The sequence below is a fragment of the Oryctolagus cuniculus genome, chromosome 12, assembly GCF_964237555.1.
Source record: "Oryctolagus cuniculus chromosome 12, mOryCun1.1, whole genome shotgun sequence".
Classification (NCBI taxonomy): domain Eukaryota; kingdom Metazoa; phylum Chordata; class Mammalia; order Lagomorpha; family Leporidae; genus Oryctolagus; species Oryctolagus cuniculus.
Window position 1 is genome coordinate 85,681,251 of NC_091443.1, and position 19,716 is coordinate 85,700,966.

The 19,716-nt window shown below is 43.9% G+C and overlaps 1 protein-coding gene across 26 annotated transcripts in view; it reads left to right on the forward strand.

The window, feature by feature from the left end:
• TLN2 (talin 2) overlaps positions 1-19,716 on the forward strand; it is a 480,480-nt gene that overhangs the window by 301,379 nt on the left and 159,385 nt on the right. For all 26 annotated transcript variants that reach the window (XM_070054308.1, XM_070054305.1, XM_070054330.1 and 23 more), the window contains 4 exons: positions 3,632-3,695; positions 4,718-4,822; positions 14,641-14,796; positions 19,299-19,400. In XM_070054308.1, the coding sequence (XP_069910409.1) occupies positions 3,632-3,695; positions 4,718-4,822; positions 14,641-14,796; positions 19,299-19,400 (427 nt within the window). The remainder of the gene's footprint in view (positions 1-3,631; positions 3,696-4,717; positions 4,823-14,640; positions 14,797-19,298; positions 19,401-19,716) is intronic.

The window sequence follows — 19,716 nt, forward strand, 5'->3', positions numbered from 1 at the left end:
GGGTCATGTCTCAAATATCTTAGCCCACAGTAGTAAACATATGCCTCTGTGTTTTCACTTTTTAATTTTATATTAATGTAAAGAGAACAGATTTCATGTATTTCATGGGTGCAAATCTGAGAATATAATGATGCTTCCCTCCCTCCTCCTGCCTTCTTTTTCTGTTTAGTTTTCATGATAACATACTTTCAGTTTGCTTCATGATCACAGGCTTAATGCTGCAGAACAGATAGTGTTGACAAGTAAAAAATGCTGATTTGCAGGAATATAGACAAGGGCTGTACACAATAATCAAACACAAGGTGTCAGTTTCACTCTTACTCCAGTATTTTCTTCTGAGCATTTTATAGTTTCAGAAATAGTTATTTTTCTGATGAAGTTGTGTTACAGTTATGTATTTCATCCATTGTGAGTGAGTTGTAGTGTATGGTATAAGGAGCCAGCTTCTGCAGCATCCTCTCACTCCGCTCTTCCTCTTCCTCTTCCTCTTCCGCTGCTGCTGCTTCGTGGCTCTTCAGTTGCCCCAGCATCACTGTGGTTTTTTGTTTGTTTGTTTGTTTGTTTTTGACAGGCAGAGTGGACAGTGAGAGAGAGAGACAGAAAGAGAGAGAAAGGTCTTCCTTTGCCGTTGGTTCACCCTCCAATGGCCACTGCGGCCAGCGCACCGCGCTGATCCGAAGGCAGGAGCCAGGTGCTTCTCCTGGTCTCCCATGGGGTGCAGGGCCCAAGCACTTGGGCCATCCTCCACTGCACTCCCTGGCCACAGCAGAGAGCTGGCCTGGAAGAGGGGCAACCGGGACAGAATCCGGCGCCCCGACCGGGACTAGAACCCAGTGTGCGATTAGCCTAGTGAGCAGCGGCGCCGGCCCCAGCATCACTGTTTTAAGAACAAATGAACACTCCGATTGTCTTAGGTCCTTGTTGAAGGTCAGTTGGCCACAAATTCTGGACTCTGAATTCTCTTCGTCTGTTCTGTACGTCTAAATCAGTCCTGTACTGTTTTTGTTGCCATAGCTTTAGGTATGTTTCTTAAACCTTGTATCATTTATTACTGTGTCCTCTCACCACCACCACCACCACCAGATCATTTCTTTGTCATGAACCCGGGTTATTTTTATACTCTTTCCTGTGTTTGGGTTTGCTGACTAGATCCTGATGGTGTCATTGACCATGTTCCTCTCTCCCTCTTTTTGTAAAAGCTAGTAATTAGATCTAGAGTGTATTAAATTCAGATGCAAGCATATAGTCCTGTTTTGTTGTTGCCCAGAATAATTCCTAGGTGGTGCTATTGGTTCAGTCAGGAGACCAGAATAGTCGTCTTGCCCTAGTTTCATTAATGCTAAAACTGGCCAGTGAGTTTAGATGGTACCAAACTCATCTGTTATAAAGTTCTCCTTCGGCTTATTTCTTGGTTTCAGTGGCTTTTGAAACTTGCTTTCCTCTTCTGATGATGTTAAGAGTTGTGAAGCAATGGTTCTGCGCTTCCATTGTTCTTGCTGCATTTATTTAGCTGTCACTTTCCCTCATCAGCAGATACAAATGCCTGCATTCATGGTTATTTCTTTCCCTTTATCGGTTTTTCGGTGTCATTTGTGCCCTGGAAACCTGTGATGCCCAAAGGTTTTTTTAAAATCTGTGTGGATTTTATGTATCTGTTTTTCACTTACTACGTTCATCCTTTTTCTGATGCTGAAATTACCTCATTACATGAAATTAACCGTATGATATCTGGGATTGGCTTCCAATTAATCCAGGACAGGGCCTGTGGGTGGAGAAGCAAGTGACTGGCCATGAGCTGGTAGTTGTTGGAGCTGGGCAGTGGGCTCATTAATTTGTTTTCCTTTTATGTAAAGTCATTAAAATTGTCTCATTTTTGGCCCATGGGAATGCTTTGACACTGCGTTACTGTGTTAGCTTCCCCAACCTAACATGCCGGAAGTTCACAGAACATCTGATATGTTTCCTGACCAGACCTGGAAGCCATCATTTCTCCAAGGTTTTGGGTTCCTGTTGGTAGCGATGGTGTTTGAGACACCCCTTGGCCATGGCTCTGAGTAGGGACTGAGTCCTACCAGCTGGTACTCGTTCTTGGTCTTATCCACAGCATAGATAGAAAACGTTTTCAGGAAAAAAAAATGAATTGCATCCAGGCCAGTCTTTCCAGTTCAGATGAGAATTGTGGCACTTTTTTCAAGTCTTCTTGCTTCACATTTACTTGTATCTCTTAAACTGAAAATTTTAGTTTCTAACAACAAACATAATCACTTATATATGATTTAATATCTTAATCATATATGTGTGTGCTTACAGAGAGAAGGAAAGATGGTGTTATTTTTAAAATATCCATATTTTACTATGAAATCTTTGATTCATTTTATTATTAAGATGTGCCCCACCAGGGATGAATACTCAAAAGTCTGCTTTTCAAAGTTAGTCAGAGGCCGGCGCCGTGGCTCACTAGGCTAATCCTCCACCTGCAGCACCGGCACTATGGGTTCTAGTCCTGGTTGGGGCGCTGGAGTCTGTCCCAGTTGCTCCTCTTCCTGTCCAGCTCTCTGCTGTGGCCCGGGAAGGCAGTGGAGGATGGCTCAAGTGCCTGGGCCCTGCACCCTTGTGGGAGACCAGGAGGAAGCACCTGGCTCCTGGCTTCGGATTGGCACAGCGCGCAGGCCGTGGCAGCCATTTCGGGGGTGAACCAACAGAAAAAGGAAGACCTTTCTCTCACTGTCTAACTCTGCCTGTCCAAAAAGAAAAAAAGTTAGTCAGAAACAATTCTTTGCCTTGTAGTTATGCTGTCAGCATGGTATACTGTTAAGTTCATTTGTTTCAATTTGCTTCAGATTTTTAGGTGTTCCTTTTTTTGTGACTTCATGTGGTTTCAAAGTAAAAACTGTAATACAAGGGCTGTGTCTTTCTCCCCTTCGCCTTGTCTTTGCCTCTTCCTATGGAGACCCATTTTTTATTAGTACCTGGGGTAACAGCCAGCGTTTTGTGGTGCAGCCGGTTAAGCTGCTGATGCAGACACTTCACAGGGGAGCGGTGCTTCCATTCCCAGCTGTTCTGCTTCTGATCCAGCTCCTTGCAGGTGTGCCTGGGAGGGTAGCAGAGGACAGCCCAGGTGCTTGGGCCTCCGCCACCCATGTGGGGACCCAGATGGGGTTCCAGGTTCCTGGCTTTGAGCTGGCTCTAGCAAGGGCGGTTGTGGGCATTTGGGAAGTGAATAAGCAAATGGAAAATATCTCTCTGCCTCTACCTCTTTCCTTTCAAATAAATATTTTAAAAAATAAAAATATGTAGATAATACAATGTTTTTAAAATAAAACTTATTTCCTTCCTTTTCTTACAAAGGGAAACATACTGTATATTCTGGTGCCCTTTGTTTGTTTTCATTTCACAACATATTCCAGAAATTTCTTAGTCTTTCAGATGTTGGCTTGACCTTTTTTAATCAGGCTGGTTTTTACCATGTCCTTGTCTAAACGCATTGTAGGATGCAGCAGTCTGTTATTAATTACACTATAAAATATAGGGCGAGTTAGTAACTTCACTGAGTTTTATTAAGACTCTTTTCTTTGCTTCTCCTCACAGCACATGATAAATGCCTTACCTTTTTCTTATTTCTCTCTCTCAGTCTAAAGGAATTCTTGCCCAAAGAATACATCAAGCAGAGAGGAGCTGAAAAGAGAATATTTCAGGTATTGGAAATGGACGGAAATTTATTATTCTCCTCACTCCATGTCCTCATTCATTAGCACGAGGGCCCTTCGCACGTGATGGTTTTGTACCCTGTGTGTGTGCTCTTATATAATAAATGATTAGTGACTCAAGAGTAAAGAAGCTGACAGTTTTACTTTGGGCAGATTTATTATCTTAATCTAGACTTTCTTGCTAAAGGTTACTTAGCCCTTCTGAGAAAGATGTGCATACATTTAATTTCAAAGGCATTTTCTTGGTAGCATTAAAACAAGGTGGTAGACCATTAAAATGCATTGAGGAGGAAATGGAAGTGGCTTCTTTGTCCTAAGATTTGGATTTTAAAGGTAGAATTTGGAAACTGGTGCTTCTTGAAAATCCAGGATTATTCTAAAAATCAGGGACATGTCCATCCTAAGCAGCTGGCAAAATAATAATAATAATTTTTAAAAAGCCCCATCACCGTGGGATGGCCACACTCATGAATCCAAGATCTCAAAGTCATGTTTGAGCTGGAGATGTTAGTATAAACTACAATGTCCGTTTTATGGGTGTTGGGCTTACTTTTTTAACCCAGTGTGGTTTCCGGTCACTGGCATGCAAGGCATGCCTGTACCTTCTTCTCTGGGACATTTTTGGGTCCCTGTTTTGAAGTGATGCTTCTCTCAAGAAGACAGTTTTTCTAGTTATCATAATGTTGAGACATGGAGTCCTTGGAAAATCTGGTGACATCTGGGGACACTGGACCTGCCCTCCTGCACACATGCCTCTGTTACTGTGGTTAGTGGTGGAGTATGCAGACTGTTTGGGCCCTGTCTCCAGTTTGAAAGGCTGAGCTCAAATTTTCTGTGTGCTTTGGCCCCCAGCCCCCAGAAGCAAGGGTCACAGAGGGATCATATTCACAGACACCACCTCCTGATGGTTCATGGCCAGTGTGTGCACCATGGGTGGTAACTGCCTCTCGCCAAGTCCACCTGCTGGCACAGCTGCAATAACGGGTCCCTGGCTTCTGTCACTTTTGCAGGAGCATAAGAACTGTGGAGAGATGAGTGAAATAGAAGCCAAGGTCAAGTACGTCAAACTCGCCCGGTCCCTCCGGACGTACGGCGTATCTTTCTTCCTGGTGAAGGTGAGTGTAGGGGGGGAGGGGGCGGAGTTTACCTTGCCACTTCTTTTTGCTTCATGACAGTGTTTGTGTTAAGCATGGTTTGCCGTCTAGACCCCTGGCCTTGGCACATGTGGCCTTGAGCCTGCACAGTGACCTGAGTTTAGCTGCAGCACATACATGAAGGGCATGAGCTACCAGGCTGACAGGTGAGTCCAACTGCCCACAGGCCTCCAGGCAGCTGTGCCTTGGCTTAGGTCACTGTCAGTGCTCTGTAGTCACTTGACCTGAATTCACTTACCCTGAGAATGCTTCACAATGACTGTCAAGATCCCTGTGGACAGAGGTAGGTGTTGTGGTACCACAGGTTAAGCCACCACTTAGGATGCCTGCATCCCATAATCAGATAGCCTGGGATCAAGTCCTGCCTCTGCTTCCAATCCAGCTTCCTGCTGATGCACACCCTGGGAAGCAGCAGGTGAATTCAAGCACTTGTGTTTCTGTACTCATGCAGAAGACCTTGATGGAGTTCCTGCAGCCCTTCTTCAGCCTGGTATAGACCCAGTTGTACCAGCAGATGGAAGTGTTCTTTCTCTCTCCCTCTCTCTGCTTTCTCTCTCTCCTTCCTCTCCCCTATCTCCTCGCTCTCTGCCTCACTCTGTTCCTCTCATCTCTCTCCTCTATCTTCCTCCCTCTCCCTCTCCCTGTAGCTTTGTCTTTTAAATAAACAAACTTTGAAAAAAAAAAAAAAAAGAGTCCCCTGGACTAAGTGAAGATTGTTGACCACTGCAGGCGAATCCCATGTAGTACACACAGAACTGTAACTTGGGTGCTTCAGTACAGGTCATGGGACTGTCTGTGGCCTTCAGCTCTGTTCCATGGGAATTGTTTCTCTTCCTACTGGGAGAAAAGAAGTGTATCTTGGAAATTCAACCTCTGAGCAAGCCGAGATGGGCCCTCCCTGGGTGTCATCTTCAGTTGATTTGTAAATCCCGCCCTCAGCTTCCTCCCGCCTTTGCTCTTCCCGACCTCAGGTTCTCTGTTGAGTCATCCATCTGGTGGGTTTCACTGATTTCTACATATTTTGCTGTGAATCCAGGCCCTGGAGGAAGCCCTGCTACGCTGTGATGTTTGTTGTATTGCTCTCGGCAAGTGGGAGGGGCACCAGCTGTGTTATAGCTGCTCCTGGGGACTGAAGTTGGAGGGCCCAAGACAGGGAGGGTGGAGGCGGTTTCTTTGGCCACAGCTAAGAAAACTACAAAAAAGAGGAAGTGTGGTTGTCCCCTGGGATGGCATTCTTGGCCTGCTCTCAAACTGGAGCAAGCTATTGCATTGAGAGACAGAAAGAATCACAATGTTAGGCCTCAGAGAGACCTCTGATTCATGCTAATTAGTTCTGTCATACAAAGAGTTCGGTTTTACACCAGTGAATGCTGGGCCCCCAGTGAAGAAAGCATGTGCCACTCACTTTGTTTTTAGGAAAAAGAATTAGGAGATGCATGTTTCATGGTGAGTAGGAGTGTGGCACGATAAATAAATCACTGAATGGCACTGGTACTATCTAAGTAGTAATGGCTCCACTCCCCCGTATTAATAGTAATGATCAGGCCGGTGCCGCGGCTCACTAGGCTAATCCTCCGCCTTGCGGCACCGGCACACCAGGTTCTAGTCCCAGTCGGGGCGCCGGATTCTGTCCCGGTTGCCCCTCTTCCGGGCCAGCTCTCTGCTGTGGCCAGGGAGTGCAGTAGAGGATGGCCCAAGTCCTTGGGCCCTGCACCCGCATGGGAGACCAGGAGAAGCACCTGGCTCCTGCCATCGGATCAGCGCAGTGCACCGGCCGCAACACGCCGGCCGCGGCGGCCATTGGAGGGTGAACCAACGGTAAAGGAAGACCTTTATCTCTGTCTCTCTCTCTCTCTCACTGTCCACTCTGCCTGTCAAAAAAAAAAAAAAAAAAAGTAATGATCATATTTAGTCAGCCGTCATATGACAGGCATATCTCACTCAAATCTATCAACAACCCAGTGGAAGAGATACTAATATCTTATTTGTATAAATGAGCAGAGACCAGAGAGATCCAGTGACTCAGCCATGGCTCTAGGCTGATAACTACAGGAGCAGGACTCGAGTTCAGGTCCCTCTGGTTCACAGGCCATCTTTGTGGCCACTGAGGATGGGGTGGCCTTACTAAAGAGGTGGTCGCCAGGCTCCGTGATCCTGCCTGCGTGCTGGCACTGTGGACACAGGGGTAGAACTGTTCATGCTAGAAGGATCACTTTTCATTTCCTACTGAGAAGGGCTGCCAGTAGCAGATGAGTCGAACCTCTCAGAGAAACAGGTGAGACAGATTTTCAGTGTCCCCTGATCGTGGCATCAGTTGTCTTCTGCTTTTTTGATTTTCTGTAATCCTTAAAGTATGCAACTCATCTTTTGAAGTCACTTCATCTTCTCTTAATGGCATCAGCTTTTATACAAAGTTCATTTTAGCGATATGCTAGAAAAAATGGTGTGAGTCTTGAATATAGGTTAGTGAATTTAGAGTAATAACAGAAAACCTTGTGATTACAAAAAAAAAAAAACATAATAAATTTGTTCTCCATAGACATTTTAGGGCTTAAGCAAGATAAATCTGTGGTTGGTGTAGTGATTAGAGGTAGAGAATAGACCTGGTTGTAGCAAGGTGTGTGCCTCTCTGGGCTCGCTGTTGTGCTCCGTGATCTACTTGACTGTCCCTCTGCTAATAACATGCTGTCCTGATCACTTGAGCTAGCTAGTAAGCCTCTGGCAGAGTGATTGCTTCCACTTTTCATTTTCAAAATGGGTTTAGTTATTTTAAGGTTCTTTCCATATATAAGCTTTTCTATATAGAAGACCTGTTATGGGCATTGCATTAAACTTTTTATTTATTTATTTATTTTTATTTTTTGACAGGCAGAGTGGACAGAGAGAGACAGAGAGAAAGGTCTTCCTTTTGCTGTTGGTTCACCCTCCAATGGCCACCGCGGCCGACGCACCGCACTGATCCAAAGCCAGGAGCCAGGTGCTTCTCCTGGTCTCCCATGTGGGTACAGGGCCCAAGTACTTGGGCCATCCTCCACTGCTCTCCCGGGCCATAGCAGAGAGCTGGCCTGGAAGAGGGGCAACTGGGACAGAACCTGGTGCCCCGACCAGGACTAGAACCCGGTGTGCCGGCGCCACAGGCGGAGGATTAGCCTAGTGAGCTGTGGCACCAGCCTGCATTAAGCTTACAGATCTGTTTGGGAAGAATTTTTATAGTGAGTCTTTGAATCCATGAACATGATATTGGATCTGTCTTGATTTCTTTGTTTGAGCACACAAATCCTATACGTATTATACCAATAAGCACAAAACTAATTATTAGATTTATTGTTAAATTCAGTAAATTGGCAAATTGAATCAATTAGACATGTCACCCATGTGAATGAACCCTTTATGTGCATCTATATATAGAAGTCACTAAAACCATTTAGAATACTTGATAAGAGCTCACATACAAAATACCATACAAAACACAATGTGCTTGGGGCTGGCTCTGTGGCATAATGGGCTGAGCCTCTGCATCCCATATGGGTGCCAGTTCATGGCTTAGATGTTCCTCTTCTGATCCAGCTCTCTGTTATGGCCTGGGAAAACAGTGGAAAATGGCCCAAGTGCTTGGGTCCCTGTACCCATGTGGGAGACCCGGAAGAAGCTCCTGGCTTCAGATTGGTCCAGCTCTGGCCATTGCAGCCATTTGGGGAGTGAACCAGCAGATGGAAGACCCTTCTCTCTGTGTTTCCCTCTCTATCTCTATAACTCTACCTCTGAAATAAATCAGTAAAATCTTTGGTGAAAAAAAAAAAAAAAAAAAACATGTCTTAGGGATAGAAGGGTTTTTAAAGCCATAAAAAATATCTCAGACTTTGAACTTCACTATAACCTTGAATTGTGAAGTAGGTCCATTGGCATAACTTAGGAAATAAATTGAAAGTGAACGATTCCAGCTTCACATTCACTACTTTCATGGGCTCTATCAGAAATTCTAAATATGTCAGTACAATCACAATTCACTAAGTATTTAACCATTGATATTGAATGCACTTAATTGTTGCCTGCAGTCATGAGAGTAATCATACATATTCTGGGAGGACTTAGTTCAACGTGTTCTTGGCTACCTTCATCATGTTTTCTTCTGCATCAGGACATTTTTTTGACCTCACATTCAGTGTGGTACTTTACGATATAAAGTACATGTTGGCACGTGGAGATTGGTCTGGAATCCCAGCTGAGGCCTGAGAAATAGCAGAGACTTCTGTGATGAGAAGAAATGTGGCTAACCTCTCTAAATCTGAGTTTCTTCATCTGAAAAATAATAATTCCTTGCTCAGCCCTCATGACTGCTAAGTGACAAGTGTGGTGCCTGGTTGTAAGGACATCTGATTTCAGTTTAGGTTATCCCAGGCACTTGGCCCTCCACACTCTTCTGCATCACTGGCTCTGAATCCTTCCACTTTCTTACTGGACTTTAGGCATCCAGGATGTGTAGGGCAGAGGTTGACAGACTGTCAAGGGCCGAAGACTAAACAGCTAAGGCTTTGCCAGTTGTGCTCCTCAGCTTTGTTGCCCTCATAGTGTGAACACATGTCCAGGCCATATGTCAAAGAATGGGCATGGTTATGTTCTTTAAAAAAAAAAAAGATTTATTTATTTTGTATCAAAGACAAAGTTAGTGGGTGGGCAGGCCGGGGGAGGGAGAGAAGGAGAAGGAGGGATGGAAGGAAGAAGAGAGGCCTTCCATCCACTGGTTCACTCCCCAAATGGCTGCAACAGCTGGAGCTGGGCCAGTCCAAAGCCAGGAACTTCTTGGTATTGCACACAAGCACTTGGGCCATTTTCCACTGCTTTCCCAGGCACATCAGCAGGGCATTGGATTGGAAGTGGAGTAGCTGGGACTTGAACCAGCACCCATATGGGATACCAGTGCTGCAGACAGCAGCTTAACCCACTACACCACAGCGTTGACCCCCATGGTTATGTTCGTATAGAGCTTCTTTTATAGAAAAGTTTGAATTTCATGTAATTTTCATATTATAAACTATTCCTCTTCTGATGTTTTACCATTTAAAAATGAAAAATTTATTTTTAGCTGTCAGGCATAAAAAATGGGCAACAAGCTGGACTTAGCTGGGCTGTAGTTGGCTCACCTTGATACAGAGAATGTCTGGAAACCCTGTAAGGAATCCACAGGGAACAGCGCTAGGCAGCAGTATTCTCATGGACTAAGAAATCCTGCGCTTTGAAAAGAAAGACCTGGGTTTGGATCCCGCCTTTACCATTTAGTGATTTGACTTTGGATGAGCCTGCTGTTCATCTCTAAGCCTCAGTTGACTCACCTATAACATTGTGACTGTTTACAAAGTTTAAATAATATAGAAGACCACACAGCCCAATGCCTATGTTCTTACTCTTACATTGACTTCTGCATTTCCCCATGACCTGGTAATTCAAAGCCCCAGAAGCAGTTGTGTCAGGTGTTTCCCATGACCTGCACAGGATCTTGTTTCATTCTAGAAAAATCCTTGGGTAGCCCTACTCACTTCTAAATTTTACCTTTGAAAGCTCAGTTGTAGCCAGAGCCACGTAGTGAGGCAGCTGGGGGACCTGACCCTATTTTCCCTTGATCTGGAATGTCCCCGTGGGGTTGGGGTGGGGACACATGAGTATGTCAGAGCCTTAAGTCAAGATGGGGCTGCCTGTCTTTTTCCAAAAGCAAAATGGCCAGTACAGCCATCCTTTGCTGCCGTGCTTCTGAAGAAGATAGTATGCTAAAGAAAGAGCAGAGCAGCCAAGCCAGTGTGCTTTGGTGCCAGAGCCAGCCTAGAATTCCAGCAGCCTTGGCTGGATAGGCAAGGAGAAGCCTTTGAGCTTAGACCACTTTGAAGCAAGGAGCCAAGAGCCCCAGCGTGTCAAAAGCAGAGCCGGATAGCCTCCCTCCTCCCCATTCTCAGTCTTCTAGATGAGGAACAGGTGATGTAACAACCAGCCAATCTGCACACCTGTGAGAAGAGCCCAGCGCTGGCCACAGGGCTGAGCCTGCAGGCATGGTTCAGCCCCGTTTGAAAGAGGAGAGGCTGGGCTCATTAGGGGTTCCTGTCTCTCCTTTGCCTTCTCCTGCCTCCATGGGCATCTTTGAAACAAAGCCTGTCTAACTGGGACACCTCAAGAGGCCGGCATCCAGGAGGCTGGCGGAAATCACAGCTGCAGTCTCCCTCTGTGTGTCAGAATGTGAGCTAGATGGGTCTTCACTGGCGCCTGCCGTGGTCTGCCTTTGTCTCCTGGAGGTAAAAGGATGCTGGTGTGTGTAGTTGAAGGTTGGAAGGAGAGGTGTAGGGTAGACCAAGAGCCGAGGCACAGGATGGGACAGGCAGCCCAATTATCTTGTGTTCCTTTTCTGACATCTCAGGCGCTGAGGATCTAAGGCAAGTCCCTGCACCAGAAAAGATCCTACCGTGTCCTTCTAGATCTGAGCCCTGTGCTATTTTAACTTTCTCCAGCTGCTCTGCATTTTGTGTGTAGGCGCTGAAATAATTGCATCCTTTGATGGTGGGCTCTGGTGCCAGTTTCCATATTTTTTGAGTTCCCTCCATTCCCTTTCACTCAGTCCTGATCTGCTGTTGGAATGTCCACTGCCCATTGTCTGTCCACCATGGCATTCCTCCCACAGGCTGGAATGATCGGGACAAGAGTCAGGGGCCGTCCTTTGCAATTCTGTGTCCACGCATCCCAGATCCCCTCCAGTGGGGAGAAGTGCAGACGAGATAGGACATAAAGGGAACAGCTGCAGACCATATTTTACCTCTGATCCTCTTCCTGGGTCCCAACAGCTCAGCTTGTGCCAAGCCCGTGTAGCTTAATTGGATGCCCAGAGCCTCTCGCCCTAGGTCTCTGCAGGGCTCCTGAAGCCAAATTGGATTAACTGTCATTGTCTGCCATGTCTTGATTCTACCCCTTGTGGAACTGGCTGTTTTTAAAAAGAATCTGACTGAAGGCTATAAAAGTGCTGTGGCTGCCCGTCTCAGCTATGCACAGATTCCTGGTACCTCCTGGGAGGAACTTCGGATGTGCTGTGCCCATCTCCGGCTGAGTTTATGAAGTGCCATAGGGACTGTGGGAGTGGGAGCAGGTCCACCTTGTCTCTGTTCACATCCACCCAAAGACACAAAGCTGTGGTGTGGACCTTCTGCTTTCAAAGTCACAGATACTTGGAGCAACTCAAATTTATGTTCAAGTTGTGGCTTTACCACACTCACCGCTATTGGCCTTGGGCACTTTAATAGTCTCTTCATTTGCAAAATGAAAAATGATGATGGTACCAACATTTTGGCGATGTTATAAGATTAATGGATAATGCTTGTTAAGTACATGGCTTGCTCCAGTCCTGTGCCAAGTGTCTGTGCCTGTCGAGGGTGTGCACACACATCCATGTGTACACATGTGCTTTGTGTGGGGGAATGTGTGTGTGTGTGTGTACACCTCTGAGAATTGCAGTTGAGGCATTGCTAGATTTCAGCAAATAGTATGTGGAAAGTATTTTTCCTAACTACACCAAAAACATGTGTTTTAAGTGAATATCCGTGTTTTGGAAGTAAGGGAAAGGGCAGGAAGATGATAGAAATCGTATGACACGATCAGTGCCACCATTTTTTTCATGTAATGGCCAAGTATCTATTTCACATAGGATGAGGCTGTGCAAATACAATTTTATTTTTATGTTATATGTTGTGAATAACTTATTTGTGTAAAACCACTGGTTTTCCTAGAATAGGACTAATGTTATAGACTAGTATGTTATCTGGATATACCATAATTTATGCATGAAGTCCTGTGTTACTGAAAATCTGAGTAATTTCTAGTTTCTCACTATGATAACTTATGGTTGACCACCTTCTGTCATAATCTTTACACTTATTTGTAACTTGAAGAAAAGATTCTTAAGAATGACGTGTCAAAAATAGGATTGTTTTTAAGGCTTTGGGTAGGTTTGATATCTTTTCTTCCATCCCTAGTGGTCTTCCTTCACACTTGCCCCAACTCCGAGTATTAATGTTTTAGAAACCTCTAGTATTTAATATAATCAGAATGTACTTGCTAATCATTTAGTTTGTTTTAAAAACATTTTCATATGCTTCAATAGTCCTTTTTGTTGATTTAGGAAAATACTCCACAAGCAGTATAGGAAGTCTGTTACTATTATATTCATTGCAAATATTTTCTAGTTGTTGGCTTTTTTTTTAAGGTGAGAGTTTGTTATTTTCCTTCTGCTTCTCTTTCTCCCTCTCTGTGCAAGCTCCTGGTCTCTTGCCCTGTCTCAGATGTATCAAAACATCTGTGTTTATAGATTTTGAATTAAAGCAATCAATCTTTTCCTTTATGGCTTCTTGTTTGAGTGTTTTTGCTATGAAGTCATTTCTCACGCAGGAATCAGAAAAGTGTCTACCTATATGTTCTTCCAGAGATACTAATCTGTTTTGAATTTGCTACAGCATCATTGTGACATAGGGATCTATTATTTTAATAGATACAAATACGCTGTCTTTAAACATTATTAAAACCAATCATAAAATGTTTTTAAGAGCCAATGGATACTGAAAATACCAGGCCAAATAATGCAAATGGAAAGATGTTTCCAGAGACCTTTAAAAAGAAGAGGGGGTTGGTGATGTGGCATCGCAAGTTAAGCCACTTCCTGTGATACCTGCATCCCATATGGGCACTGGTTCCAAGCCAATAACCTGTTAATGTGCCTGGGAAAACAGTGGAGGATGGCCCAAGTACTTGGGTCCCTATACCCATGTGAGAGACCTGGATGAATGGCTCCTGGCTTCAGCTTGGCCCAGACCTGGCCTTTGCAGCCACTTGGGGAATGAACCAGCAGATGGAAGATTCTCTCTCTCTGTCTCTCCCTCTCTGTAACTTTGCCCTTCAAATAAATAAATGAATCTTTTAAAATAAATAAGATAAAAAGAAGAGACTGTTTCCTCATAATGCAAAGATTCTACTTTGGCAGAGTTGTTCATTTTAAATTACATAAATCCTGGCTTAGTCCCGCTTTCTAACACACTGAGTTTGCTACTGGGAGTGATCACACCTGGAATTTACCTTTGCTGCTTTTACTGTAGGTATCTCTTCACTCCTGCACCTGCTTTCTCACACTGTCTTGGGTTCTGGAACAACCTGCTCTGTGGATCAGCATCTCCTTCTGGGAAGCATGCCTCTGTGTAGGTCTTTTCAGGCATCTAATATCTGTTGTAGCTCCCATCCCTTTTTTTTTTTTTTTTTTTTTTTTTTTTGACAGGCAGAGTTAGACAGTGAGAGAGAGTCAGAGAGAAAAGTCTGCCTTCCGTTGGTTCACCCCCCCAAGTGGTGCACTGTGCTGATCTGAAGCCAGGAGCCAGGTGCTTCCTCCTGGTCTCCCATGCGGGTGCAGGGCCCAAGCACTTGGTCCATCCTCCACTGCACTCCCGGGCCACAGCAGAGAGCTGGACTGGAAGAGGAGCAACCGGGACAGAATCCGGCACCCCAACCAGGGCTAGAACCCAGGGTGCCGGTGCCACAGGCGGAGGATTAGCCTAGTGAGCCACGGCATTGGCTACTCCCATCCCTTTAATTGAGTGAGTTACTCACCTATCCTGAAAACCTTGGTTTTCTGTTAGCCTTGCTTGTTTTGAAGTATGGTGTATGTAGGCTGACTGCAGGTGAAACAGGGGCAAGTTGCTGATTGCTTGGCAAAATGGAATGTGCTCAGAGGAGGAGGGCTGACTCTTGGTTATCTCCTGTTGCAGGAAAAGATGAAAGGCAAGAACAAGCTGGTGCCTCGCCTGCTGGGCATCACCAAGGACTCAGTGATGCGTGTGGACGAGAAGACCAAGGAAGTGCTGCAGGAGTGGCCCCTCACCACGGTCAAGCGCTGGGCAGCCTCGCCCAAGAGCTTCACACTGGTAGGGACTGCCAGAGGCAGTGAGAGGACTGTGGGGCCCCTGGCTGAGAGTGTGGGGGCAGGAGCAAGACTGGATCCCAGCGCACTGAGCTTCTCTGGTCCCAGTGAGCCAGTGTGGAGGGGAGAAAATGGTGCCAGTCCATGAGCAGAAAAATGAGAGAGGTGACTGCGGGTCTGGGTTTCCTTGGATACCGCCGCCTCCCTGGCGCCCTATGGAAGTCTGTCTCTCGTTCATTAGCTAGGAAAAGCCACTCACCAGGAGCCCTCTCAGTTCTGTGTTCTAAGAAGGCCACACCCGGGCCCCTGTTCACCTTCATTGATTGTGGACGCTCCTGCCAGTTGTATCTTCCTAAGGAGCATTGTCCAGTCTGCCTAGAAAGAGCATAGTACAGAGAGGGAAGGACATGGACTTGGGGGTGGTGTAAGAAACCCCAGTTTGTCATTTCCCAGCTCTGTGACCTTGTTCAAGTTACCACTCCTCTCTGAGCCTTCTCTTCCTCTGCCATCAAATGGGGATGATGCACCTGTTTCGCAGAGTTCCTAGGAATAAGTAGGAAGATGGTGCGAAAAGACTTAGTGTGAAACTCCCCACTTGACTGTTTGCAGTCACTAGCTACAACTGTGGAGGCTTCTGTGGCCATATTTATAAGTGAAAATTGATAGAGCAGGTGTTTGTTTGGGGAAATTGAATAATACAACTAATGAAAAATTTTGAAATTTGTCCATTTCTTTATAACTCCTGAGTGTCTGAATACTTGAAATATGGGCTTATATTAAAGCAGTAGCTTATAAAGGATAGATTTTATTTAAAAAAAAAAAAAAGGTATAAGGAAGGGGCTTGGGAGGAGTAATTAGATACCTAATTTGATGGATGGGCTCATGCCAGTTGGAAGAATTCTTTAAAAATGTACCTCTTTCTTAACATAGTCAGTAACAGCCATACCTGCATGTCCAGTGGTGTTCATCCTCATCTTCCATTGTAGAAACTCAGGGATTATTTCTCAAACAGAAAAGCCAGAAAAGCCACAGAACATGTTGACATACTTGAAGAAATTGCTGGGGCCGGCGCTATGGCATAGCAGGTAAAGCCGCTGCCTCCAGTGCCGGCATCCCATATGGTTGCCGATTTGAGTCCCTGATGCTCCACTTCTGATCTAGCTCTGTGCTATGGCCTGGGAAAGCAGTAGAGGATGGCCGAAGTCCTTGGGCTCCTACACCCGTATGGGAGACCCAGAAGAAGCTCCTGGCTCCTGACTTCGGGTTGGCCCAGCTCCAGTCATTGAAGCCATTTGGGAGTGAACCAGCAGATAGAAGACTTCTCTCTCCCTCTACCTCTACCTCTACCTCTACCTCTGCCTCTCTGTAACTCTCTGCCTTTCAAATAAATAAATAAATCTTTTTTTTTTTTAAATGGCTATGACAATCGATAGTGATAACATTTTGGGATTTGGTAGAAAATGAAAGTGCAAATGAGGACAAGGGACCACTATGCTTTTTAACATGTCTTTGAATGCGATTGGCTTTAGAAATAGGTTTAAGTAATACTATATTTAAAAAAATTAATTTGGAAACAAGAATACTTATGATAATCTCTAACTACCTCAAGCAAAAAGAGAGAATACAAATCTATTTTAGTTGCTTGAAGGTTATAATATGTAATATTTCTTTGCTTCCTACTCTTGTTCTTTATTTAATTTCCAAGTGTTGGAGATTTTCCTGTTGCCTGTTATTGATTTTACTTTGATTCCATTATAGTCAATTGTTTGGAGATTTCCCTGTTGTCTTTCTGCTACTCATTTTTAGTTTGATTCCATTATGGTCAGAGACCAGACTCTGTATGGTTCCAATTCTTTTAAAATATTACAGTTTGTTTTATGTCTCAGGATGTGATCATTCTTGGTCAGTGATCTAGGAGTACTTGAGAAGAATGTTTTTTGTTTGTGGGGTTTTTTGTTTTTTGTTTTTGTTTTCGCTGTTTCGGGGTACAGTGGGTTCTGTACATGCTGATTGGATCTCTTTTATAGTGTTGTTCCAGCCTCTGATTCTGTTACTTCTGTCTAGTAATTCTGTCACTTACTGAGAGTGAATTTCTGAACAATACAGATTCTTCTGCTGCTTCTTGGGGCTCTGTAGTTTTTACTTCATGCATTTTGAAGCTTTATTGTTTGATGCCTGTACAATAAAGATTAGAATATCTTCTTAATGCATATATAATATTCTTAATGATTCTTTATGGTCATATAGTGTTCTTTTGTCCTAGTCATTTTTTTTGCTCAAGTCTGCCTTATTTGTAAAAGGTATAGCCAGTCATGCTTTTTAAAAATGTTTCTATTGTGTACCTTTGCCATCTTTGCCCATTCTTTTACTTAACAGCTACATATACTGGTGAATTTGAAGTGACTTTCTTGTGGATAATAAATTGGGTCACGTTATTTTTTTTTAAATTCATTCTGTCAGTCTCTGTCTTTCAGTTCTTATATATTATTTATATTTAAGCTAATTATTGATATGTTAGGGCTTGTGTCTATTTTATACTGTGGGTTTTTTTTTTGTTTGTTTTTGTTTTTTTTTTTTTTTTTCCTGCTTGTTCCCTGTACTTCCTCTGTTTTTCTTGTCTTCCTGGGGGCTACTTGACCGTTTTATTTAATCATCATGTTTTTGGACGTTACTGCGTGGTGTTCATAGTGTTTATTCTAGATGCTTCCGTATATATTTGAGATTGATTACAGCCAAGTTGTTCATGTTTTATTCCTTTAAGAAGGAAGGAAACTTACTTCCATTTAGGCCTCTTTACACTCCCCACCTTTTGACAAAATGAAGTTGTTTATTTAATTAATTAATTTTTTAAAAAATTTATTTATTTTACTTGAAAGTCACAGTTACACAGAGAGAGGAGAGGCAGAAGGGGGCGGGGTCTTCCATCCGATGGTTCACTCCCCAATTGGCTACAACGGCCGGAGCTGCGCTGATGATGATTTCAGATGAGAAACTTGCCGTCATTCAAGTTGGGTTTGTTTATAGGGAATATGTCATTTTCCTCGCCTGCTTTTAAAATTGTTTACTTTTATTTGTAAGTTTCAAAATTCTTATTGTAGGCTTCTTAAGGTTTATTATATTTGCAGATCACTCATCTTCTTTAATTTGTAGGTTTATACCTTTTGTTAAGGAAGTTTTCAGCATTATTTCTTCAAACACACTTTTTTGGCCTCACTTTGTTCTCTCCTTCTGTAGTACTATTAGATCTTCTGTTTTTGTTCCTTGGATCCCTGAAGCTCTATTTGTTTGGTTTTTAGTTTTTTCGTGGTTTTTTTTTTTTTTTTTTTTTGGTGTTCAGATTAACTAAATTCATCTGTTTCAAGTTTACTGAGTCTGTCTTCTGTCATCACTGCACTACTATTTTGTCTATCCTGTTTGCTTTCTACTTTGGTTATTTCGCTTTTCAGTTCTATAATTTCCATTTGGTTTTTAGTGATGACTCCTATTTTTTTTGAAAGCTTCTATTATTTTCCTGTGTTCCAAGAGCATCTATAATTGACTGCTGGAACATTTTAATAATGGCTACCTTAAAGTCCTTACGAGATAATTCCAGTATCTGATTTATTTCACCGTTGGCACTAATTGATTGTCTTTTCTAATTCATCTTGTGGCCATGTTGGTTCTTGCTATGATTAGTGATTTAATTTTTCCTAGGCGTCTGGGTTATTAAGTTAGGAGACTCTTGATCTCACTTAAATGTTCTATTTTGTCAGGCACCCACCTTGCTTAGCCTGGTGTTCTGTCCTGCTTTCATAGTCTTTAGTTAAAATGACAGTATCATTTGCTGAGCCCTTGCATTGCTGTTCTGGATTGTCTTGTGCTTCTGACACTGCTAGGGCTCCTGCTGAAGCCCTGTTGATTCTGTGAGGAGGGTGGAAGGCGCTCCCTGTGCCTCCTTCTCTTGCTGTGTGACTTCTGCTGCGGAAGGCAGAAGCCGCTTGGCTGGGCCTGCTTCTCTTTATGCCAGCGGGTGGGGGCAGGGAGACAAAGCTCCACTGTGGCTGCTTCTGCAAAGGAACCCGCCCACCCACCTGTGTGAGTGGTGGAGTGGAACCTGATCAGGCTCTGTTTCACTGCTTTGCAGCTGCAGGTGACCACACCCAGGATCAGGACTCCTGATCAGGTCCCTGTTGGACTTTGCAGGCATTTCAAGAACTTCCTGCTGGGGATGCACCTGTCTTGGGGCTACATGGCATGTAAAAGAAAACCCAAGAACTCACCACATGGAGGTTCCTCAAGTCCTTAAGCCACCAACCAATAAACCTTCCTGGTTCTCAGATCCCTTTCCTGTTTCTTAAATTCTGGTGGCATTTGGAGGGGAGGAACTAAATTTTGGTGGCATTTGGAGGGGAGAACAGGGAAAAGTGAGTCTGTCATATTTTTCTAGAACTGGACCTTCTGGACTTAAAACAGCTGGAATATCTGTTGTGATTCTATTTCTCTCGATGCTATTTTATTTTTTTCCAGGATTTTGGGGAGTATCAGGAAAGCTATTATTCAGTGCAGACTACCGAGGGAGAGCAAATATCTCAACTGATTGCTGGCTACATTGACATCATCCTCAAAAAGGTATTTGGTATTGATGTAGGTTGGAAAAGCAAGGCTGTTTCCTGAAAAGTCTTTTTAGAGGATGTGGGTACCTTGAAAAAAATAGTATTTGAAATACTTGTTTCCATAATTTAATCTTTGATATTAAGGTGGTTTGACTAAGAGGTGTTTGATTTTGAGATCCTATGAGAATTTTAGAATTTGCTATAGCAATATTGGTATCAATTACTGCCAGATAATGAGCGGTGGTGTGCCACTTAGCTAATGAATGAGTCCAGTAATCTTGCAGGATCTTCCTCTCCGTGTTCACCCTTCTAGTGTATAGATACCCAGATGA